A 26,398-nucleotide genomic window follows, 5' to 3' on the forward strand; every position below is an offset into this window, starting at 1 on the left:
AATCTCCCTTTCACCTTCCGGTTGCTCATCGTATGCTCTAAAAGAGTCTCGTTTTGAACGCTTTACGAGCCTCGTATATTCACGCGGTGAGTTCCGCCAGTTTAACCAGTCTTCATCTTTATTGCCTTTGCAAGCACAATTAAGAAGTCGTTTGGTTGATTTCCTGAATCTTTGCAATTCACGGTTCCACCATGGAACCGTTTTACTGCGTTAGCCTCGAAAAATAGGACAAGTCTCTCCAAAGCACTCTAGAAGTGTGCAGTTCAAAGTTTTCAATTGATCATCTATCGCCAAAGGAGTCCTTAATCTCCAAGGGAGTCGCCGCAGGGGGCATATCCGAAAATCAATTGCAATTATCGGAAGCCACAATCACATGCAAATACTTTCATTTATCGCAGACACTTTCGGTTGCTTGATAAACGTGATAAATTTCCTTTGCAATAGCTCATGCCAGCTTTTAGGTTTTAAGGTTCTTACTCTATGCATTCATGGGCAAGGCCTGATTCATGTTATTTTCGCGCTTTTTGGAGAGATGAGATAAAAGTACCCGGTGCTTGCCGATACTTTCCTTCGGTTTGCCTCCTCAATAGCAGAGTAGACTTCAATTGTTGAACAAGAGATGAATCATAAACAACTGGACTTGGACTTGTGGATCTAAACCCTACTTTACGAGTACGTACGAAGGTGATATATAAACGAAACTGTGCAATCATTACCCTGTGGCCTCTTTTAAGGAAGATATTTCCTGTGGGTTGAACCTAACTGACTGGACGAAAGAACTTGCAGAAATGTATTTATTTAATTCACTAACATTCAAGTTTCTGCAAACCTAGAATACAAAATCTCTAATAGAACCTTAGTTTAATACACTTTTGAAAAAATAACAGAACCACTTCAAATCACTCATAATATAAAATTTTTTTCACAAAATATAAAAAAACAACATTTCTACCTTAGACACCTGAACAACCCCAATTTGTGACTAGTCCCAAATTTCTTCTCTGCTTTCTTCGGTTTAATCTCGCTATGCTTGGGAGAGTCCTTCAAAGCGAAGAAGTTCCATATATACAGGGCGTCATCGTCGCAAGCAGTGGCAAGCTGCATCCCATTAGGGTTCCAAATCATAAAACAAACAGTGTCATCGTGTGATTTGAGGACGTCCACAATTCGATCTAAGGACGCCAAAACGAGGATCTCATTAACTGAGTTTCCATCAATTTCTGGAAAAAGAGGATACAAGTGATTTAATAAAATGGATTTAGTCAGGATCATTACTGAAAATAGAACTTACCGATTATTGTACAGCTGACGAGCAGCTCCGCTGAGATTTTATTAAAAATTATGTACTCAATGTAGACCGTTTCATCTGTCCTTTGATATCGGGCCACGATGGTTTTCGAGGGTACATTAAACACAAAAATTGCCGCTGGACAGCTATCGGCTGGAAATTTATCATACAGAATATTAGTAGGAGAGTTATATCCACGACATCTAATTAATCCAGTGACATCTTATTGGAAAGGGAAAAGCGAAAGACACATAAGTGAACGACCGCTGGAATGTTATTAAATCCGTAAAAGAAGAAAGATCAGCCAAAGAAATCTGCGAAAGTTAGTATCAATAGAGTCCCGAATACTGGGTTGAACACGTTTTAAACAAGTCAGGTACTGAAGCCTAGTCTTTCAAATATAAAAGTTCTGGAGGTTCTTATGTAATATTATGCTAACTCTCGGTATATACGCAGCTGAAAAAAATTGGTGTATTATCTACTCTTTAAGATTCTTTTATAGGCTGAGAACTTTGAGAAAGAACTGTATTGCATCAACTGTAATGATCTAATATTTCCTCGTGAAAATAGGACATTTTTACAAGAAAGAGCATGACAGGTTGTCAAGTGATTTCCATGGCGAGGGCGTTTTCTTTAAACTGTGCTCTGTGGAAAGCACCGACTACAGGCATAGTAACAATATTTAGAATGAACATTTGAGTAAAGCAATGACAGTTAAATAAAAATTTGAAATTGTTTCCTTTTGCTTAACAATTTTTGAGTTGACTAGTCGCCAGTCAGCCAACCACGAGCTTTAACGAGATTTTCGTGAACATCAACTGAATCTGGAAAACTACACCAGCCTTCGAAACCTACAAAAAGGTTATGCGCTATGTGCACCTTTGACCATCTTCTGCGATGAATCTAACTTCGCTAATAGAGCAATTTTCCATGAATAGATGAGCTGAGTACTATTGGTTGCAGCCCCAAAGAATCTGGGTCTCTTGAAACCTAAATAAAAGTCGTCCGACTAGTAATTACTGGTCGTGTACTTGGCGATAAAATGCTTGCGTCACATAACCTGAGCGGAGCAACTGCAACTGTCAAAAACCAGTGCTCACATTACCTACATTATATTGGGAAGTTAACCATCAATATTTACCACGTACCATTAGTATCCAACATATATCCATAATACTTGGGGCAGTTCGCTAGAGAAGAGCTTGGAATGTAGCAAAACGACGATTCTTTGACTCAAGTAACTCCAGGTGCAGTCTTGCCTAATCACTCGCCCATTCTGGAAAATAATTTTTAACAACGTACGTAACCTACTTCACCTCGAAACAATTCATAACACGATATGGGTATGAATTACATTCAAGGTGAAAATCAACACTTAGTAACCACTTCAAATATATTCAAAATTGGTAGGCACAGTTCAACTCGCCACGAGCAGGCTCGGTCTCTCTTTTCGTCGTTTTCGATTTTTGTCGTGTGGCCTCCCACAGTAGGAGTTCTGAAACGGAGCCAGACTTTTCAGACGAATACGACGAAGTCGCTGTGTTGAGGCGGCAATCCACGACTTTGCCAGAGCTCCTAAGAAGATGACGAGCTATTATAAACGACTCGCATCTCTTTGGAACACCCCACTGAAGTTTCTAATGACGATCGCGTTCATAAGAATCAATAAAAAAGCCTTGATTGATGATGATACAAATTGCAAGCAATTAAAATTAGATTGAAAGATATTCATTCTGATCAGAAGCAAGAAACAAGCTTCATCACCCGTGTTTATTCTCCTACTTCGAACAGTAATAAATCCACTACAACCAGTAATAGTTCTGCAAACACCACTCTCAACCAACATAATAAAATCCCATTCAAGCAACCATCAACAATCTGCCCTCTCTCAACTACAAAGTAAAGTTGCGTATAATCAAACATCAACAATTCACCCTCCTAACCGAACCGTCTCAACGATCCCAATAATCCAATCACCATCTATCAACACCCAATTAAACAGGGTAAGTAAGTTATTCGTGCAGACCCGAAAACCACTAAATCCATTACAAGCAAGCTTCTCTCCAACTTACCCAATACCCTTACCTCAAAAAAAACATCTATACACCCCGCTCATGTACTCGTCTTGTGTCGAACTGAATAGGACTCGACAGGTTTTGTGTTAAAAAAAGCTCCGTCATACGCCTTTTTCTCGGAGACGACTGTAGCGATTGACACCAAATTTGGTAGAAAGGTGGGAACTGTTAACGCTCACGTTTATAGTGGGTTACATAATTCTACGTCGAATTTATGGAGAGGGGATCCCCATACATGCAAAAGGGGGGTGTAAATTTTTTTTCATCAAATACGTGGTCACGTGGTGTATCAAATGAAAAATCTCGATTCGTACTTTGCCAAGCCGGTCTTTGTCCGGACATTTGTTGGAAAGGTGGGGAGTGCGGTGGTCGAAATCGATCATTTCTTTAACGGACCCATTCTCAGAAACTACCAAACCAAAAATCAAGAGGCTTCCACTTTTATGGTGTCTAGGCTCCGAGGTACCCTCTATCCGATATTTATACAAATAAAGTTAATAATAGTGTATTACAATAATTTTGGGTAATTGGCTGCCAAACCCCCTTAAGTTTATCCTAGCACCAATTATGTATGAAAGTAGTGTTTACATATAGCATGATCCTTCCAAGTTTGATGGAAATCGCACTATTACTAACAAAGTTATAATTATCGTAACTGTCCGGTGTTTGTGCAAGCCTACGCCCGCCAAAAACAATCCGCTGTTCCTACCAAACCAAGCCCCATCCTTCTCACCAAACCATCTCTACCCATTTCTCAACTTGCCGCCCATCTCAGTTCCTTCGTCCGCACAAACAGAACCCTTTCTTCCCCAATGGAGAAATGCTTAGCGTTATTATCCTTCCTCTGTCAGATCTCCCCGCACAATGTCTTTTAGGATGGTACAGCTGAATGTCAATGCAGTAGCCAGCAGACAGAAGCGTCATGAGTTATCCCAATTCCTCTCCTCACATAAACCAGATTTCATTTACCCCAATGAAACGAAACTTAAACTTAGAGATAAACTTCACATCCCCGATTACACAACATTCCGGTCCAACCGAATAGCTGGCGAAGGTGGAGGAACTGTCATCTTCACGCCCAGAAAATATTCATTCCCATCATAGTCACCCCTTACCTTAAGTAAACTGCCGTCTCCTTCCATTATTTCGTTATATTCCTGGTGAACCTGTCGACATTACGCACCTTGCCCACCATCTCAGGACCCAAATTCTCCATTGTACTAGGAAGCGACCTAAATGAAAAACATAGTTCATTTTAGATCGCCGTCATGAAACAAACGGTAGTAGGTTGGCCAATTGGTACACCCAAAACATCCTCTACCTCTTTCATTTCACCGCCCGAGCATGTACACCTACATTGACCTCTTCCTAGGTAGCAACAATCTCCTGACCCAGTCCTATAGCACCGCGACTCCCCTTACAACCATACCAAGTCTGAGTTATCACGATGGATATTGTACTATTCATCAACACTTCAGATCCACTTCCCAAAACCCACGCCAAACTACTTCTTAACTAAGTTGCCACGAACTGGAATCTTCTCACTCAGTGACTCGCCGACAAATTTTTTCGCCGTCATCCTGCCTGCCTGCCTGTCCCCAGTCCAAATAGATTCTTTTGTACGAAAGTACACAGAGATCATTCACTAAGTACGCCGCCAAACCATCTCTGCAAGGACCCTAACCTATCAGGGAATAATCACGCTCCCTCCCGAAACCCTTACCCTCGTTAAGGAGAAAGCCATCTTATGTCACCAACTTCACCGCCTCAGATATTCCCCCAGCCATTTCAAATCCCGCATATATTCCATTACACAGTATATCCGATCCGAAATTCAATCCTTGTACACTGAACATTTGGCCCTCCAACACGCAGCTATATCCCTGAACCGCCATACGTGCAGCCAACTTGGGCAGACATGACCCCGATTAGCCAAACCATGATCAATTCTCACCGCTGAAACTTTTCTTATAGTTCACCGCGCTGCTCTCCCCATTTCTAACCCTGACACTGATACACTCATATGGCAACACATGCAAAACTTTACATCCTCCTTTCTTCCATTTGTGCATTTCTCGATTACTCCAGCAGACAACACAGTTAAATTCTATTCCCCCTTACAAGCCGTCACTTCTCACACAGTAAAATCCATAACGCACCCCCATAATTATAAAAGGCCAACCGGTCCGGACCAAATCCCGGTTATTGTCCTCAAGAAGTGTGCTAAGTCCCTCAGCCCCCTCTTATCCTATTCGTTTAACACATGTATACTCACTGTCCATTTCCTTACTCCCTAGAAAAATACCCATTTTATACTCATTCAAAAGAAACAACAGCGTTCTGCTTCCCCGAGCTGCTACAGTCCTATTTCACCCCTTAACACATTTCCGACAAAAATATTATTCCACCCATCAAATTTGCAAACAAACAAGCTAATAATACATCCCACGATCTCCTTACCCTTAAAACCGATATATACTCCAATCTAAGTAGCAACATCTCTACCACTACATGACTTTGTCCAACACAAAAACCTTATCTACAAGCTATCCAGTTCTTTTAAATACCACCCCGACTTTTGCTGATTACGCTACATCTCCAACCGACAGTCACAAGTTCTTATTTCGGACTCCCTGTCGGACCCATGCATTCCTCCAGCAGGAATCCTACAAGGATCAGTCTTATCAGCCCCTCTTTTCCTTCTATATATGCTGCAGATATCTCTCGTAAACACCCTACCAAGACTCCTTACTCTTTAAAAACCATCCGATACGCTGACTTCTTGATTGTTTACACCGCATCCCGTAATATTCCAGCCGCTCTAATCCATCTCAACTTCTTTATCCAATCCCTCCATTAATTCCACTGCTGGAAACTGGTTCCCAATCTGAACAAGTGCGAAGCTATCATCATCATCAGAGGAAGAGAGTTTCTTTCCAATTGTCCCGATCCGTCATCAAGTGGATGATCAACTCAGGATTCCCTTAAATTCCTAAACAGAAAGGTTAAGTAATTTATGTAAAGAAGCAAAAGCTTTATAGATTACTCTGGTGTTATAGTTTTGTGATAAAGGCAACGTCGGTCTGTCGGCAAACGGAAAGCAGGAAACAACGCACAAATGCTTGACGGACGTAATCACCAAAACAGAAGAATAGTCAACAGCTAGCCAGTGGGTTAGGCATTGAAAGGGCATCGGGTTCAAAGGCGTATTTCCCGACTTGTGATCGGTGTAAAAAAGTGACCAGTATCCAGCCTTCGAGCTTTCAGTTCAGAATCATCAGAAATAACGTGCAACACTGTTCTATTATTTTTGACGTCCAATCACTTTCAGAAGCAACGAGTTTTTCATTAAAACATTTGGTGATAATACCTTCCTCAACCCCCATCATATACTAATAATAATAATGCTACTTCCCTTGATGTCCAGGGACTCTCACGCAATTTGATTCAAACCACGCAGAAGTACACCATTCTGCATACGTGTTAGATGTTGCGGTGGGTACCTGACGGATTCTCCCACTAGCCTGCCACCAGCACCCCTTTACTTTTTAAATAGGTAGGGTCGTCCGAGTGTTAATATTAGGTAAAATCCGGATTGTAACGACTCAGGAAAGAAAATAATACTATTGAAGGAAGTTGTACTCCGTTGGGTCCCTTTTACTGATTACACAACTTTAGCATTTTCCCTAGCATTTAACCTAGCACCTATCCTAGTAAGCATTCTCCCAGGTGCTTCAACCTACTTTGGAAAAGTGCCCGACATAATCCCAGAACATGCGCGGACATTTCAACACTCCCTCCACAGAATCTACAGATAGCGTCCATTGATATCCCTAGCTCCGCTGGACGATAGTTTAGGCTGTAATGATCGCGAAAGTATTTCCACTTTGATTTGAAGGCTTTCTTGGCGAAATTTGAACAATCTTGAGTTCGTATCTTCCGTGAACACCCTGAATTCCTCCATTCCTGATAGGTTTGCTTGGTGTAGTTTTATCAGCCATTCCTTTTCATTTTTCAATGTCGTAGCCATTTCCGATACCACAGAATGGCGCTGATTCATGTTGAGGCGTTCCTGCTCCTTTCCTGACCAACACGTCCGCCCGTCCTCATTGCCTCTTAATATAATGTGGCGTGAAGTCATTAAGATCTTGTGCGAGCCAGACATGTTCAGTTTCTCAAGGCATTCCCATACCAGCTTGCAGTTCGCCTGTTTGGAACCGAGGACCAAGATGGCCACTTAGCTGTTGGTCAGAATAGTAATGTCCTACCTCCTATATATGGCGTACATGCGTATACTTTAGTCTGGGATATACTAGTCTGCTTACCTCTTGATTTAAAGTACTCTTTCTTCGGACCAATGATCCCGGCGTCCCCTCATTCTGATGTGAGGGATCGGTTAGTGTCCCGTTACTCCAACGTGTTTCATCCTTTGGTATCAGTAATTCGGATACCACCTAGAAAGAATATCAATCTTCCTTCTATTTAAGTAACTTCCCGTCTCTAGACCATTCGGAAGATACCCTCCAATGCCTACATCTATTTATGAAAATGGCGCCAAGTTAATCCCAGAAGGATCTCCAGAAATAGTGGTGCCCATGTCTTTCTCTCATCGCCCCAATGATACACACGCGACAAGTTTTAGCAATTTGTGTAAGTCCCTCGCTGTTTGCTGAGTTCAGTTCTTTCTGCTCAGATTACCATCCCTTAGGTAATCAATGGCCCTGCTATTTCAGTGTATATCCAAAGTACACAATATTCCCTCCAGACCTGCATGTACTAACTAACAAATAATTGGAGATGAATCAGAAATTGTTGTTAACTAACTTCCTATTTTTTGTCATAACGTTGAGCTTTATTTTCCTGTTTTTCATCATCAACGGCGCAACAATCGGTATCCGGTCTAGGCCTGCCTTAATAAGGAACTCAAGACATCCCAGTTTTGTGCCGAGGTCCACCAATTTGATATCCCTAAAAGCTGTCTGGCGTCCTGACCTACGCCATCACTCCATCTTAGGCAGGGTCTGCCTCGTCATCTTTTTCTACCACAGATATTGCCGTTATAGACTTTCCGGGTGGGATCATCCTCATCCATACGGATTAAGTGACCCGCCCACCGTAACCTATTGAGCCGGATTTTATCCACAACCGGACGGTCATGGTATCGCTCATAGATTTCGTTCTTGTGTAGGCTACGGAATCATCCATCCTCATGTAGGGGGCCAAAAATTCTTCGGAGGATTCTTCTCTCGATCGCGGCCAAGAGTTCGCAATATTTCTTGTTAAGAACCCAAGTTTCCGAGGAATACATGGGGACTGACAAGATCATAGTCTTGTACAGTAAGAGCTTGGAACCTATGGTGAGACGTTTCGAGCGGAACAGTTTTTGGAAGCTGAAATAAGGTTAGTTGGCTGACAACAACCGTGCGCAGATTTCATCATTTTCTGTTTTTACTCAATTAAATAGATTTTTTTTTTAAAACTTAGGTCAGAACAAGTAATATAATGCGTATATATATACCGATTGCGTTAGATACAGTACTTGTACTTGAAGAATCCATCTCTCCATCCATCCATCTCATTTTTGTTCAAATATTTTTAGTGTTGAGGATGCTGGGAGTCCTGATTCCCCCTCCCACTTGATGACGAACCGGACCACCTGGGGAGCAACTTGCTTCCTCTCTTGTGGTCCACGGACTCCTCTTTTTTTGCGTTAAATACCCAAGTTTCCCAAAGGGTCCCTCTGCCCTGAACGAAACCGGCAGTCACCTATTTTTAATGGTTTTTGATCCTTTTGCTATCTAAACGCACCATATACAAATCACATATAGTTTTGCACATGACATGAGGAGGCTCAAGTGTCCAAACAGCCTCTCTCACATTCCCGCGCCTGACTAGAACACAAGCAAGCCCGAGTCGACAGGATGCTTCAGTAAAGCTGTACTTAAGCTTTGGTGGAACTCCTGGGTCAACTTTCGCTACTTTTTGTGGTTTGGTAATAACTTTAAAATCGTGATTTACTGGAGTCAATATGGAAAATCACTAGCCTTCCTCAACATCTACCTTCATTTTAGTTTGCACTGTATGGCTTATGGATTCTTCGGCAGTCAGAAAGGTGTCTACTTTATTAAAGTACTTAATTAGGCTATACTTTACCTTTTCTAATTCTTAAGAGCTCAAAAAGGTTAAGAGTCTTCTTTCCACTTTGTTAAGTTGTGAGGAGGAAAATAGCAAAACGGTTGAATAATTCCGAGGATGATTCAAGTGTATTGAAGGAAGAATGGAAGACGGAAAGAAAGATGATGCGATTGCAATTACGGTCCCATGAGAAATCCGAGAGCAAATAATATTCGATATGATGTTCACGAAGAAGATTGAAGAAGGTACTATGTTGAAACCAAAAATGTGTTATCCCCATGCCTAGATCAAGGAAGGACATCTTCTTTTCATTCAGCCTCTAACCCGTTCACAAGCAGGGTTGGCTCGTCCTGATCGTTACGTTTAATATTCGTTGGCGCAACAATCTATATTAGATCAGATTCATTCAAGACCGTAACGGTACACTACCGTAACACTGTAGAAGGCAATGTGGTCAGCATTGCGCTCGCCCCAGATTATTACCCTGATTTGACTCAGGTACTCATTCACAGCTGAGTCGACTGGTATCCGACGTCAAATCACTACACAAATCCCACTGCCACTAGTGAGATTTGAACGGCGACCTTCCATACAACACAACACAACCTTCCGTGCTCCAACCACTCAGCTATCCGGACATCGCGATTTGGTTTTGTTAAAAACCTGATCTAGATGCAATCGCGAGTCTTTCAAAACTCCATCCAGCGCATCAAGCTGCAGTTGTTTCGGCCGGCCTTTTGGCCATTGACTTCGATGTTCAGACCAATCTTGGCAAATGAATTCATGTTAGCGCGACTTACATCACCATACCATCAAAGATACCTCTCTCGCAGTTATTCCACGATTGGTGCAACCCCATATCGATCGAGGATATTTTCAATTCGGATGTTATAAAAACATGTTACGCCACTAGTCCAACGCAACATCTTCGTCTCCATTACCACAGGATGCCATTCATTTTGTTTTATAGTCGGCCAACACTCAGAACCACAGAGAGAGATACAGGACGGGCGCCATTGCAATAAACTTTAGATTTGAGACGTTGATCACGAAGAACGCAAGTTCGCAAGAACGCCACTTCAGTCAGGTTGCGCTAATTCGTGAAGCAGCTTCCTAACGCAATTCTCCATTCCTGATAGCATTGACCCGAGATATTTAAATCGCTTAGTTCTGGGCAGGTCACTGCCGCTGACAGTGATTGTGCCTGTTTCATGACGATCGGTTGTCAAAACTTTTCATTTTATTTTACTTTTATTTATATTCAATCTGAAACCGTGTTGCATGAAGCGATCATTCCATTTTTGGACAAGTTGCTCGAGATCCTTTTTGATATCAGACGTTAGGGAAACGTCATATGCATAAAGCAGTGTATAGGACACTGGACGTTGGATGTCTTGTGTAACAGTGTCCATAACAGTGGAGTGATGAGGGGGCGCTTCCTTGATTAACACCTACAGAGACTCGAAGCGGTTTTAATACACCCGGCACACTTCAAACTTTACTTTTCGGATCGTGGCAGAGCAATTAAATCCAGTCCACGAGTTCTTCTAGCACTAGGTGTTGTCGTAGAGTATACCAGATGAGTTCGTGTAGCACACGGTCAAACGCTGTCTTTTTATTCAGAAATACAATGGAAAGAGGGCGATGCTTCTCACGGTGTTTCTCCATGAGTAATCACGCCGCGTGTATTGCGTCTGTAGCTCCGCAGTTCTTGATAAATCTGGCTTGATTCACGGTTATTTCAACGATTTCACGAATATGGTTGTCAAGAATGCTTTCAAAAATCTTCATGGTATGCAAAAGTAAACGGAACGGACGGTAATTTGAACATTCTGCTGGACTACCTTTCTTTTTCCATATTGGAACTTTGGTACTTTCCTGCCAGTCAGATGGTATTGTTCCTTCCTGAATAACCTGATTAAAGAATTCACTGAGCCACAGTGTTGCGTCTGAGCTATTCATTGTCTAGACCTTAGGTGTCGATACAGATCTCCCACGCCATCTTGAGTGTTCAGTTTATCGTAAAGAACTTCTTAATGGACTACTGGGGTGACAACGACCGCTTGCTTTGATTCTATTAGGTTGTTGCATATGAAATGGCCGATTTGGCAATCAAGTGAAGTTAGTTGCGATTTCGTTGTATCAAACTGCCACGAGTTGGCGATGTTGGTGTCAGATAATGAAGTATAAATATTCCTGCATTTAATCAAGGAGTCATTTCAGTTTTGACCATCGTTGTGATAACAGTGAATAGATAGGTAAAAAGGATGGAAAAGAGCCAAGAACGTATACTTTTTCAGTAAACTCGGTCATAAAGCAGCGGAGGCGACCAAGAACATTAACAGCACATTTGAAGCTGATACGGTAAGCGAACGAACCGCACGGGGATGGTTCGAAAAATTCCGGTCAGGCGACGTAAACCTGCAAAGTTAGCCACGTGGACAACAGGACCATCGATTGACAGCGACGAGCTGCCTTTGCTAGTCGAATCCGACACAAGTCACTCAGTGAGAAACGTTGCGGAGAAGCTGGGCGTACACTATTCGACAGTTTTCCGGCACTTCCAAGAACTTGGAAAGTTGAAAAAGCTCGACAAATGGGTTTCGCATGCCCTTACGGAGCAAAACATGGCGCTTCGAATGGAAATTTGCAGTTGTTTACTCACCCGCAACAGAAGCGATCCCTTTTTGCACAGAATAGTGACATGTGATGACAAGTGGATATTATACGACAATCGTCGCCAATCAGCACAATGACTAGATGCTGATGAGTCATCGAAGCATATGCCGAAACCGAGCCTCTATCCGAAGAAGGTAATGGTGACTGTTTGATGGTCTACAGTTGGAGTTATCCACTATTCTTTTTTGGCAACTGAAGAAACGATAAATGGACAGAAATACTGTGCCCAACTCGAGGAAATGCACCAAAAATTGAGTGTGATACTCGTTCACGACAATGCACGACCTCATGTATGCAGAACAACGGTTCAAAAGTTGAACGAATTGCAGTATGAGACTCTGCCCCATTCACCATATTCACCGGACCTTTCGTCAACCGACTACGACTTTTTTAAGCGTTTGGATCATTTTTTGGCGGGAAGACAATTTAGCAACGAAGAGGCTGTCAAAATTGCCTTCGACGAATTTATGAACACCCGAAAGTTGGACTTCTACGAAACTGGCATATATGCTCTTGAATCTCGCTGGGGGAAGTGTTTTGAATCGACTGGCACCTATTTTGATTGAGTCGTTTCAAATTTTAGTACTAAAACGGCTATTTCATTTGCAACAACCTAATAGATTGGCATTCTTATAGATTGGCGAATTGGAGAGCGTTTTATCGTCGAAGAACTTATCATAGAGGCGTTTCTAAAGCCAAGTATCTGGGTTGATGTACCGCTTACCTGGGTTGGTGACCCCGAGGGTTGCAGAGGCCGCTTTTTGGGTCGTGCCTTTAATTTGCTTCCAAGTTTCTTCGACAGTCATAATGGTTGGTAATCGTGTTCTTCTCATGAAACCGACACCATTTTATGCGGGCGAACCGGTCCGTTCCTCACACTGTTTTATTGGTGGATTCGCGGGACGGCAATCATAGGCCGATGTTGAGGTGCGATGGTCTCATAGGGAACGCATTTGCAATCAGTGACTTCCGTTTTATTTTTTCCACTATAAAATGTAGGAAGACGAAGCAATCGTTTGATAAATCATGTATTCATAAGAACTAGGACATGAGTGTCCGCAAAATCTGCGTGCCCCAAACCCCTTTCCCTCATGGCACTTGTTACCGTCTGTATTTTCATCCACATGATCATTCAGGTCGTCGGTAATGATGGTATAGTCATTAGCAGGCACGGTGCAGGTCTTTGCATAGAGAAGTTGCCAGAAGGCATCTTTCTCGGCGTCTGATCGTCCTGTCAGTGGTGCATACGCAGCGACGAAGAGAATAGTTCGATCAGCTGATATATTGGTGAGCTTCATCAGGGGGTTATCAAATCATTCGGCTTCTTCAAAGGCATCACAGAAACTCTCTGAGGTGGCAATGCCTAGTTTTGGCACTAGACCGATGTATAAATGCGCCTTTTCTGAAGGGCTCTTGCGAGTTCTTATCTTCACTTGGACTATCAATAAAGATAAGACAATTAAGCTTAAATAAAAATACTTTATCATTTGAGTCCTGGTTTTACTTTGAGAAGGACATATACATAAGTGGAGGTCCAACGAAGCGCTTGTTGACATCTTTTGCTTAATGGAAAGATATATTGGATTCTTGGTACTTCCGTCTACTACAAATCATTAACAAAATTCACGTGCCCATATCGGATAAATAATTCTTTGTAGACTGGACCGTTGGAAATCAAAATGATAGGGGACTCTCGCGACAGATACAGTGATTGAACTAGGGAAAACCCTGACGGGTTGCATCCTAGGTTATTACTTCTACTTTATTTTATCTGTTATTTTCGAGCGACCTATGAGGTCCTCACCCTGTCCTGCCCTTAACTTGACCAGTTCTATCAAAGAAGAAAGAGCCTTTCATGACACTCCATAATTTTGCCTTCATTCCAGAAAATTTAACATTAATAGCGTTCGTACCCTTTGCTATCCGGTGCCTTTAAGCAACTTAGTCATCGACAATATCTTTCCAATGAAACGTTAACAATCCACCCCATATTATCGCTTCAAGTAGCAACCCCGGAAAGCTATATCAATAATCTTGAACTTGCTAGGAAGACTAACACTTATGAATAAAACAACAGCAAGATCTAAATACTTTACCCATTACTAAATCAGTTCCATTCCACGGATGCCAGTCCATATAAGAGTTGCGTATTTTCGTTTTGCTTATTTCGCAGCAGAGATCACAGGATTTCCAGCTCCAAATCTTGGTATTTCCAACAACGTTATTCGCCACCAGATAATTTCTTTTTGGTGAAAACTTCACAGTAGATATTTTTCCCCATGAATTCTCCAAGGTACGAATCTTTTTCAAGTCTGGTGCCCTGAAAATGATGACATTCCCGCCTATTGTTCCGCATGCAATATATCCTCCACTTGGCTCCCAATCAATGCAAATAATTTGATCCAATTTCTCGTTCAATACATTCTCAGTCATGGAGTAAATGAAGTTTTGTTCGGTGCAATCCCAAAGCTGAAGCACTAGATACAGAAAAATTAATTAATTCCCGTTTCTATTGATATAAGAATGTAACGTCTAAGAACTCACCAGCTAAATCAGCTTTTTTGCAACTCACTGCCAAAATGGTACCGCTTGGATTATAAGAAATAGCAAAGTTCTCATTGAGCCTGTAAACCAAAGTACTCAACGTTTGAGGTATCCAGAGGACAAGATCTTTTCTGAAAGAGGCAGCGACTGGTCCACGCGGCGACCAAGATATAATATTTGGACCTGAGTGAAATTTCGTTAAACAGTTAGTAAGGATATGTGGAGTATAGCAAGTTACCAAAATTTGCTCGAAATCCAGGGAGATCATGCGTTGAATCCGTAAATGCCATGGGTTTCACTCTAGGTTTACAAGGCCAATCGAATTCACTAGTATTGGAGTCTATCCTTTCAACCGTTACTGTTCTGAGGTCTAGATGATAAAATCTCGCAATATGGGAAGCTACTACAGGGTCTGTCAGCTTGCAAATTCGTTCTTTCTTTATTGGCAGCACAGTTTTGAGAACTTCAGTGTAGTTTTTGGTACGCCAGTAACCATCGCTTTTCCTCTATTAAGTAAGAATGAAAGAATCTGAAAGTATGCATATATATATCTTTGGACTAAAACATACCAGACGTATGATATCGGGAGTCCTGCTTCCGTTTAATATATTGTGCCGGCTGCACATTGAACTCAAATTATTGTTTATTGGATATCGACGTGGAATAAAGCGATCACCAAAATATCGGGGAAGATTTTCATTATTTTCGATAAGATTCTATCGACGAAAAATAAATATGTGTTATAAATTTTTAATGCATTAAAAGATTACACTGATCATCTAATGATAAAAAAATTCACAATTAAGATTCAATTTTACAGAATTCTGAATCTTATCTGGCTGGCTCATTTTGGATGTAAAAAGACACAATAAGAGATTCGCTTGTTTGACGGTAAATTGAAACAAAAAGCATCAGGACACAGTTTTCGCAATCTTCTGAACAGTTAGATACTGGGTACGTGGAGGAGGATAAATTAACTGTTCCTGAACTGTAGAAAAATAATCCCTGATCTCCCCTTTCTGAAATATGATTCCTCGGTTCCCCATTAATTATCCTTTCTCACTTGGTCACCGCAGATGAAGTGAGGTGGGATAATATGCTGGACTCAGCAGAACTGTTTGCAAGAAAACAAAACACTGCCATCGACATCAAGAGCAGAATTTGACTTGAGATTGAGGGATCCCTAAGTCCGCCCGGACAAGTTGAGAAGCAACTTATCTGATTCGTTGTGATCCACAGTCCCCTCAAAAGACCAAGAATGAGGGGTCCTGGACCGCAACAGTGGAAATAAACTGGTTCCTCACTGGCCCGGTCCGCCATCAAGTGGTTGGCAGACTTAGGACTCCCTCAATGCCACAACGAAATATAGTCTACCATCGCCGAGCTTTGGCCTCAATTATTATTCAGCGATTTTATCCTGAATATAATTTATACACATGACCTGTTTTTAAATTTATATAAGCGAGCAAATACCACCTTATAGCAACTTCACGCTGCTCCCAGGGCAGAGATGAAGTAACATCTGATGAGTTGCCTCTTTTTTTTAGCTCCATGTCCACTTAAAAACTGTTTTAGCTCGTAGCTCAGCTCCCCGTAGCCTTTTTCAATCCATCTTCGAATGCGTGGAATGATACGGTAGGCCCAGCGACCAGTTTGTGCCTCGTTCCATCTCTTTCGTCATTCTGCGATGGATTCCCGCCGTGCTAGTTGCCATCGAAGTACAATAGACTCCCCGATTGCATACATTTTGTCGTAGAGCCGCCGAGTTTCATTCGCCAAGATGTCTATCGGAATTGCCCCTGCCAGTATATATGCTGCTTCTCCTAATGTTGTTCAATAAGCACTGCATACCCGGAGTGCTCTTAGTCAATACGCCATTCTTAGTTTTCCGCAGCTTTATTTTGTTTTCAAGAACGGTTGCCCAAACTGGAGTTATGTAGAGTAGTACGGAACTAACTACTCTTGAAACAAGACGACGTCGACTTTGTCTTGGTATACCAATGTTTGGTAGTATCCTCAAGATTGTCACAGCGAAGAAAGACGCTTTGGTTGCGGTGCACTCAATGTGTTTTTTAAAGTTGAGCCTTTTGTCATCATTACTCCCAAGTATTTAAGTGAATGTTAGGAGTAAATTGTTAGTTCATCAACTTTAATTTTCACGGTTGTGTTCTTTCTTCTTTTCCTGAATAGCACTAGTTCCGATTTATGTTTAACAAGTGATAGACCGGACTTTTTCAACCAGAAATTGATCTCCCATATCGTAGATTTCCATCTCGTCGTTTTGCAACTACTGTTAGCCAGATATCGTCCGCAAAACCAATGGTTGGCACGCCATTAGGAAAGCGTAACGTCAACCCTCCATCATACATAATTAACCACAGTAAGGGACCTAAGGCAGACCCCTCTGGTACGCCGCACGTCATCGGGAATAATTTCAGTCCATCGTCCAAGTCGTAATATAATCTTCTTCCTAGAAGAAATGCAACAACGTACTTCAACGTACAATACACTTCGGAGCGCGTAGTTTGGTTAGAGCTTCTACGCATCGACGGTTGACCTCCCCTTACGAAACCCGAATTGCTTGTCAGATAGGCCTCCTTCCTTTTCCGCAACAGCGAGCACCCTGTTGTATAGTACTCGTTTAAATAGTTTACCAATGGTATTAACCAAAAATATCGGTCGATGTGAGGAGGGGTCACCCAATGGTTTACCTGGCTTCGGAATAAGTATCAGCTTTTGCAGTTTTCATTCCTCGGGGCATTTTCCTTCTCTAAGGCATGCCGTAAAAACTGGGGCAAACATACCTGGTGGTATCCTGGCTGCTTCTGTCCTGGACGAAACAGAAAGTCTAATCAGGAGTAGGATTTTTCTCTAGTAAGATCAATGTTGGTTGCGACATTCGAGGAACTACACACTGGGAACCGTTACTACCCTATACCCTAACACCGGAAATATATTGTATCTATCCAGTGTATTTCGAGTTTGCGTTGAAGGAGACCATCTATTCCATGTGAACGCAGCTAATGGCATATTGTATTCTGTTGGTCCAACCTCTGTACTTCCCTGACCTTGTCCTTTGAGGTTTTCACTTGTTTCCCTCCTTGGAAAATAATTTTAAAGAAAGAGAAATCCCGCTCTTACGGATATCTTCTCTTATCAGTCATTTGAATGTTACAATAAGCCGGGTAAGCGGAAGCTGGATGCTTCAGTTATGAAAGCTTTTGCCTCACTGTAATTATTGTAACGAAAACACCTAAGCCATTCAGCCATTAATACCGCAAACTATTGACATTCTAGTATCCGGATAGCTGAGTGGTTAGAGCACCAGGCTGTCGTGCGGAAGGTCACGGGTCAAATCTCGCTGGCGGCAGTGGAATTTGTATCGTGATTTGGCGTCGGATACCAGTCGACTCAGCTGTGAATGAGTACCTGAGTCAAATCAGGGTAATAATCTCGGGTGAGCGTAATGCTGACCACATTGCCTCCTACAGTGTTCTGTAGTGTACCGTTACGGTCTTGAATGAAGTGCCCTAACACACTTCAAGGCCCTGATCCAATATAGGTTGCTGTGCCAACGATTATTATTATTATTGACATTCATTGTTAGTAATTGTGCCATCTCCATCAAACTTCCTTTCCTTTCATGATTCTAGGATGAACTGGAATCAATAACTAAAAATTATAGTAATATTATTAACGGTATTTGCACAGTTATCGATGTGGAAGGTATTTCACAGCCTAGACACCGTATAGTATGTGTATACTAAATGTCAGAATTGAAACCAGATTTGAAAATTACTGATCGAAACCTTTCATTTGATACCCCACACGACCATATTTGGCGAAAAAACTATTTCACACCCCCTTTTAGCATGTATGGAGGATCACACGCTTAAATACAAGACAGAACGATGTAACGCACCGTATGCGTGGGCGTTTACAGTCACCACCTTCCCACCAAATTTGGCGCTAATCGATATATTCTGAGAAAAATGCGTCTGACAGACAGAGAGAAGGACAGACAGAACACAGTAAAGTAATTTTAATAAGGTTTTGGTTTTATAAAAAAGAGACTTTGTTGCTATAAGACCGATTCGATAAATTCAGTGCGCATTTAGAGAGAGTCCTTTAGATAACCACCAGAATCGTGATGATATACTTCCCAATAAAGGCCTAACTGATGATAGGACAATGAATTACATGACATTCGATAAGCTTGTTATTATACAAGACAAGCTACTTACAAAACAGTAGATACGACTGAATTGAAGTGAAAAACTAAACCTACACGCATTTTTAAGGTAACTATATAGGATAGCGACCAAAAAGTAGTGTAAGTCCAGAGCGAAAACCTAACTTGGTACCCGAAATAGAGAATAAAATCTGGCAACCGCTTGCTGAACCAACACTGATAGCTCTACTTTCAGACCCCTCTACGTCGTAATCGCATAGAGTTCTTTGTTAATGGAAACTGCAGAAGGATGAATTTGAGTCTTTCGCACTTCCAAGCGGAACAAATTGTATCAACTGGTCCTCCCGGTTGGAGGCTGGGTGGGACTGACGACCCTACATGGAAAACCACAAACTACAGTACCACGATTTGCGCATTTTCTCATGGAACGTCCACCCCTGTACCGATCGAATGCTGCCCAGCAGATAGTCGCTTCGATGTCCCAATAAAAGGCTGATGTGACAATGTTACAAGAGATGCGCTAGACAAGGACCTATTTTCAGGAGAAGACCCACTACACCATTAAATTATAGCGGCCGGAGTAGGTTTCTTCGCTTTGAAAACGTAAAAGAAAGGCTTTGAAATCTGCGCTTGCGAGACAAATTTAGAAATATAAGTCTCATTAAAGTCCACGCCCCTACAGAAGAGACTGCAGAGTCGGAGAGGGATACCTTCTACGAGGCAGCAGAACGAACTCTTTCGAAGCCTTTCCCAGGTATGATATCAAAATCATACGTGGAGATTTTAACAGTCAAGTAAGAAGGGAGCCCTTATCTAGGTAATACATCGGCTCTCATAGCTTACGTGAGGATCTAATGAGAAAGGACTGCGGATTATTCAATTGGAAATGTCGCATGAAATAATTGTTGAAACTATCTGGTTTGCGCGGAAAGCGGTCCACAAATAAACTTTTGCCTCTCTAGATGGCACCACTTTCAACCAAGTTGACCACATGTTGGTTGAACGTCGCTACATCTCAGTCTTGATGCATGTTAGAACACATGGGATCACTACCTCATTGGCATGGTGCTCCGGCCACGAATAACAGCATGGGCAAGAATCCCTTCTGCCAATCAGGTGGGAGTTAACATCGAAGCCATCCACAACACAGCCCTCCGCAACACCTATAAGGGGAAAATGTAAGCTGCAATAACCGCAGCCAACAGACAGATTAAGTATCCGCAAATGATATTGGCGGCCACCTGAGGAACATTATCATTAATACAGCTTGAAATATGTTTGGTTCCAGTCGAAAAAACTAAGCCGGAACGGCTGGTTTGAAGGTGAATATAAGTTAGCGACGGAAGAGAAGAATCCTGCATACCGTGTAATGTTGCGGGCAAATGCAGAGACTTATCATGAACTTCTTCGAGTGGGGGAGCGACTTCGCAGAAAGAAAAAAGGAGTCTAGGATAACCAGCAACTCTGTAAACATGAAAAGTGTAGGAAAAAAGGCGCGCAAGTTTGACAGCAGGGCAGCAGGATGAAGCCTTATACATTACGATGCTCATCCTGCTGAGATAAAGAGGGAAATCTGATTTCCGACAGATGGTGCATATTGGAGCGATAGATCGAGTACTTCGATGAACTGCTCAACAACCAAAATATCGACAAGTTGGAGTTCTCACAAACCGAAGAGGGACAAATGCTACCATCAACAAGCGTAGAAGAAATAGTCCGTGCATAGTCCGTCGGCTTAAAAATCATAAATCGCCAGGAGTCGACGGAATTACAAACGAACTGGTTAGATATGGAGGCGACACAAAGGGGTTGATTAAATTGTGCGCAAGATATGGGATAGCAGATCAATGCCTCATAACTGACAAACATGATCCAGATCAAGCAGGTGTCGCGAGAAACAGGCAAAAACATCAAATGGCATTGGTCAAATAAAAACAAAAAGAGAGTGCAACTTTAAGACCATTGAGAATTTTGCCTATTTAGGATCGAAAATCACAACCGATAATAGCTATGACGATGAAGTAAGCACACAATTGGTAACTGCCAACATAGTCTATTTCAGCTTACAATAACTATTTCGATTGGAACGTACAATGACAATGGAGAGCTGGGTGCTTAGTAAGAAAAATTGCGAACTATTCGCCGCGTTAGAAAGAAAAATCATTTGTAGAATTATTGGCCTCCTACATGAGGATGGACGATTCTGACCGTCATGACCGTCTGTTTGTGGATAAAATCCGGCTCAACATTTTGCAGTGCACGGGTCGCGTAATCCATATGGATGAGGATGATCCTGCCTGGAAAGTCAATAAGGGCAATATCTAGGGTAGAAATAGAAGACGTGGCAAACCCTGCCTCAGATGGAACGATGGCGTAGGTCAGGACGCCTCGGCCCAAAACCGGGATATCTGCAGTTTCTTACTAAGACCGGATACGGGTTGACGAAGATGAGTAGTAACAAGAGAGGCGTTGACATCGGCTTCGAAAAAGGTCATCACCTAGTAGTATTGCGTTTGCTGCTTTCCGGAAGATTCAAGGACTGCGATTCCACCAAGTTCGATATCGATCGCTTATATGATCCAAAGACAGTAGGAGAGCTTTCTTGTTAATCGGGCGGAAGTAACCCTGAGTAATCCGCGGGAGAATATCGAAGAGTATTGAAGCGCATCTTAACGACAACCCGATTGGGGGTTATAAAATCGTACTGATTGCGAAATCTTTGGAGCGGGTGGCTGCCTGGAAGGGATTGGAGACTCCTTTAATCGCCGTGCGATGAGCTCGTACTACGATACCGAACGAAATTGAAAGCATTCTGCTCTGAGACAAAAGGGAATTTGCTATTGCCCTGATCAAGGAAGCGGAAGATATCGCAGAATGCAATGATTTCACAAGTATATGCCGTGTCACGAAAATACTTGCATGTGATCCCAAACTTTTCGGTGAAGGGATGGTGGCTAAAATTCGAATGCAGGGCACCCGTTCTGAAAGTCAGTAGGATATCTGCGCGTACCCTGCCGTTGCAAAGAACACTTCCAAAATCTGATCAATAGAAAGTAGGCTGGTGTCCATTCCAGATCCTCTTGCATTGGCTACATCAACAGCCTACGAATCACTTCAACTGATTCGAAGAAATTCTCGACACCGCGAACAGAGAGTGTATCTGGAGTGTTCTATGCAGGAAGGGGATTCCGGACAAATTAACAGCTATTATCAGAGCGACACATGATCTTACAAAATGTCACATACTGGATCGAGGTAAAACCACGGAGGAACTTGATGTTTATAGCGGAGTCTTTTAAAGTTACATCTCACCACTGGTATTATTTCTTCTTTTTATCGGTGGCGTTCTTCATACCGCTTTGTCCGAAAGATGTGGAAAAGTGCAGTGCCATCTACTCTCACAAGATGACCAACGGATGGGTCACCCAAAAACTCATGACACAGTACAGTAGAGAAGGAGGAAGGGGAGGTCCTGGGAGAGCTGAAACGCATTTCTGGTAACTACAAGTGGGGGGGGGCTATACCTCATCAAAGGGTAAATGACAACCATGGACACATTTGAAATCTGTAACCAAGCACCAACAGAGATATTGCCTGTCCATGATGGAGATCAGGGGAAGGAGCTATTCTAACAATAACGATTCAAAAAGTTTAGTTTTGAATAGGGGAGGGTACAGAGTAGTTCCAGCACCATTCCCTTTATGGCATTCTACTTGTCCCCAAAGGCAATCGCAAAACCCGCCCCCAGAAATTTTCGGGGCACATCAACTACGTCCGTTACCTTAGTTATCCCACAAGCAATTTAAGACTATCGTAGTTCAGAATCATAGGATTGATTATATAAGGCTAAGCGAAAACGTCCTCCCGTTTGCCAGCACAATCATCCAACATAATCCCTTATAAATACATTTGTACAAAACTTCCTACACCTTTCAGCAATTTGAAAAATTATCAAAGTCCAAGAAGGTAAGTAGAACAATCATTAACCATGCATCCTCTTCCCATCAAAGTGAAAGGCGAGGGTGTTCATGATCACCTACGCCGCATTATAAGGAAATGTAAAAAGCAGGCATGGTATGTGCACAATATCAATCAGATATGCAAAACTGAAATTCCTTCCATACACGAAACTGACCATAACGACGACTACCATTCCTGGCGGTAATAAATCACCTTTCGGATTCGAATAAATTCTGTGGCCTCCTCTTCTGCAAAGTGTTATTGAGGATATCTTCCTACGACGGACAGAAGTGCGATGGAATTGAATGGAAAGGTGATTCCGATAATGTACATCAACTAGTCTGCCATGTTATATGGGCAAAGTGGTCATGGCAATGTTACATATCTCTATTGAACAAATTCTAGCACAGCCGAGGAAATAATGGGATGCATATAATGTATTTTATCCGCGCTGTTAGTCAATTTGCCGTGCAAGGTTTTTATACCAGTCGGTTCTGCAATTTTTCAGGCTAAGCGTATTCGCAGGCATAATTTTTGATGGAATATAAATTACCGTTTATGGTCCTATGCCAAGCTCTGTGTTATGCAGATATATTGCGGCTACTAATATAATTTGAAACTAAGTAATATATTCTGATGGAAATATAAAATATAACCGACGAAAAAATGGCGCTACCAGTTTTACCACTTTGTGATAACTACCTCCGAGAGCAATGAAGCTATCAGCACGACATCATTGAATGTAATTTACGTTCTCAAGCTCCAAATTAAAATGTTTCCCATTTACTTTAAATGCTTTGATAAAAGTAGTACAATTTGCTAATTATTTAAATCAAATACGCCCTCAATCATAAATTTATTCATTACTTTAATCCGCAACATGAAATCTCAAATGCAAATTTCAGGTATTCCAATCAAAAGAAAGAAGTAAGCGCTACACCTCCTCACCTGATTTAAATATTTTGACGAAATCAATTAATCTCTGGAAATTGCTGATTCTGAGTGCACGCAAGTCCTTTGGAATTCTTTGCACCATTTTAGTAGCTAAGATGGAATTTCAGTGTGTTCCGATAATGGACGCATAGGATAACTCCCACGTGAACATTTAAAACGTTTCAGAAAATTTACTTAGCGTGGTCGAAATTTTAAAATTAGACGAAATCAGTTAAGAACTGTATCTTCAGAAATGTTCATTACTACATATTTCGTACTTAATCATCTTAAAATTAATCCCAGTATGGGATGAAATGTTACGCATTTTCTACTCCATCTCATCATGTCATGTCCCAAGTGGCTAGGATAATCCCCCGCTGAATCAACAGGGCATACAAAGCCTATTAGAAGATTTCCAGTTAAGGAGTTCATCCCGTCAATTCGGGCTGATAAATCGATATTTTTTGCCATCAACTGTAGCCAGATATAGGGAAGAATATTTGAGCAAATGGATTTTGCAGTTTTCCGAGTAATTTAGAAATTACAGTGTTAAACAAGTAAGGTGTCATATGTCAGCTTTCCTATTTTGAGCTACTACGATTGGAAACTCATCATCATCATTAACGGCGCAACAACCGATATCCGGTCTAGGCCTGCCTTAATAAAAAACTCCAGACAGCCCGGTTTTGCGCCGAGGTCCACCAATTCGATATCTCTAAAAGCTGTCTGCGTCCTGACCCACGCCATCGCTTCATCTTAGGCAGGGTCTGCCTCGTCTTCTTTTTCTACCATAGATATTGTCCTTATAGACTTTCAGAGTGGGATCATCCTCATCCATGCGGATTAAGTGACCCGCCCACCGTAACCTATTGAGCCGGATTTTATCCACAACCGGACGGTCATGGTATCGCTCATAGATTTCGTCATTGTGTAGGTTACGGAATCGTCCATCCTCATGAAGGGGGCCAAAAATTCTTCTGAGGATTCTTCTCTCGAACGCGGCCAAGAGTTCGCAATTTTTCTTGCTAAGAAACCAAGTTTCCGAGAAATACATGAGGACTGGCAAGATCCTAGTCTTGTACAGTAAGAGCTTTGACCCTATGGTGAGACGTTTCGAGCGGAACAGTCTTTGTAAACTGAAATAGGCTCTATTGGCTGACAACAACCGTGCGCGGATTTCATCATCGTAGCAGTTATCGGTTGTGATTTTCGACCCTAGATAGGAGAAATTGTCAAAGGTCTCAAAGTTGTATTCTCCTATCCTTATTCTTCATCGTGTTTGACCAGTGCGGTTTGATGTTGTTGGTTGATTCGTCTTCGGTGCTGACGTTGTCACCATATATTCTGTCTTGCCTTCATTGATGTGCAGCCCAAGCTCTCGCACCAATCGCCGCCTGCTCGATCTAGATGAAGGCAGTTTGTACGTCTCGGGTGGTTCTTCCCATAATGTCGATATCGTGAGCATAGGCCAGTAGTTGTGTGGACTTGAAGAGGATCGTACCTCTTGCATTTACCTCAGCATCAAGGATCACTTTCTCGAGGGCCAGGTTAAAGAGGACGCATGATAGGGCATCCCCTTGTCGTAGACCGTTGTTGATGTCGAATGGTCTTGAGACTGATCTTGCTGTTTTTTTCTGGCCTCGCACATTGGTCAGGGTCAGCCTAGTCAGTTTTATTTATTTCGTCGGAATACCGAATTCCCTCATGGCCGTGTACAGTTTTACCCTGGCTATGCTATCATAGGCGGCTTTAAAGTCGATGAGCAGATGGTGCATCTGTTGTCCATATTCCAACAGTTTTTCCATCGCTTGCCGCACAGAGAAAATCTGATCTGTTGCTGATTTGCCTAGAGTGAAGCCTCTTTGGTATGGGCCAATGATGTTCTGGGCGTATCCGGCGTATCCGGCCTAGCAAGATAGTGGAGAATATCTTATAGATGGTACTCAGCAATGTGATACTGCTCTTCACTCCGGGGCCGATTATATACTCCTTTTCTTTCATAAATCTTTCATCACTGAGGAGACTGTGGCCAATCAGTGGATCATGGCATGGAAAGGAGTCATTCTATGTAAATGGGAGTAGTACGAATTATCTGCTATCATTCCCTGCGTGTTTGTAGGCTTCAGATGTACCTTATTCAGAACATCCAGCATCTCCTCCACTTTATCTTCGTGGACAACCTTGATCAGATCTTTGGAATGTAGATCACTCCCAATCTTGTCCATGAATACATCACTCATAAAGGTTGAAAGAGGGTTCCTCATTGCCACCTGTCTGGTTCCTTTGTAGAGCTTCCCTCTGAATGTCAGGTAGGTCTCCGATATGCAAACCCTCGTAAGTTTCATGACCAACCCAGTTTCTCTTTTCCAAGACAAGGATGTGGGATTTTTACTCAGTAGCTACTCCTCCAGATATGATGGCGCTGCCTTCACTAGGATGTTGGGAAACATGGCCTCTTCATGTCGAATGACAGCAGTTGTTTACCTGGTGTCGTAAATTTCACATCTTTTAGTTTCCTGATGAGGTCCTCTCTATTCCTGATGACTTTTCCACCCGGTAGTCCCTCTAGCTCCTTAAACTTACCCATCAGCC

General features: G+C 42.1%; 1 protein-coding gene across 1 annotated transcript; it reads right to left on the reverse strand.

The window, feature by feature from the left end:
• Positions 1-948: 948 nt before the first annotated feature.
• Positions 949-26,070, reverse strand: LOC119648415 (protein cortex). The gene is made up of 7 exons (XM_038050167.1): positions 25,939-26,070; positions 15,291-15,437; positions 14,960-15,227; positions 14,722-14,904; positions 14,274-14,654; positions 1,292-1,441; positions 949-1,220 (listed from the first exon to the last, which is right to left on the reverse strand). The coding sequence occupies exons 1-7, from the start codon at positions 26,068-26,070 to the stop codon at positions 949-951; spliced, it is 1,533 nt and encodes a 510-aa protein (XP_037906095.1).
• Between the last annotated feature and the right edge of the window lie 328 nt (positions 26,071-26,398).

This window comes from Hermetia illucens, chromosome 2 (assembly GCF_905115235.1).
Source record: "Hermetia illucens chromosome 2, iHerIll2.2.curated.20191125, whole genome shotgun sequence".
In the NCBI taxonomy this organism is placed as follows: Eukaryota; Metazoa; Arthropoda; class Insecta; order Diptera; family Stratiomyidae; genus Hermetia; species Hermetia illucens.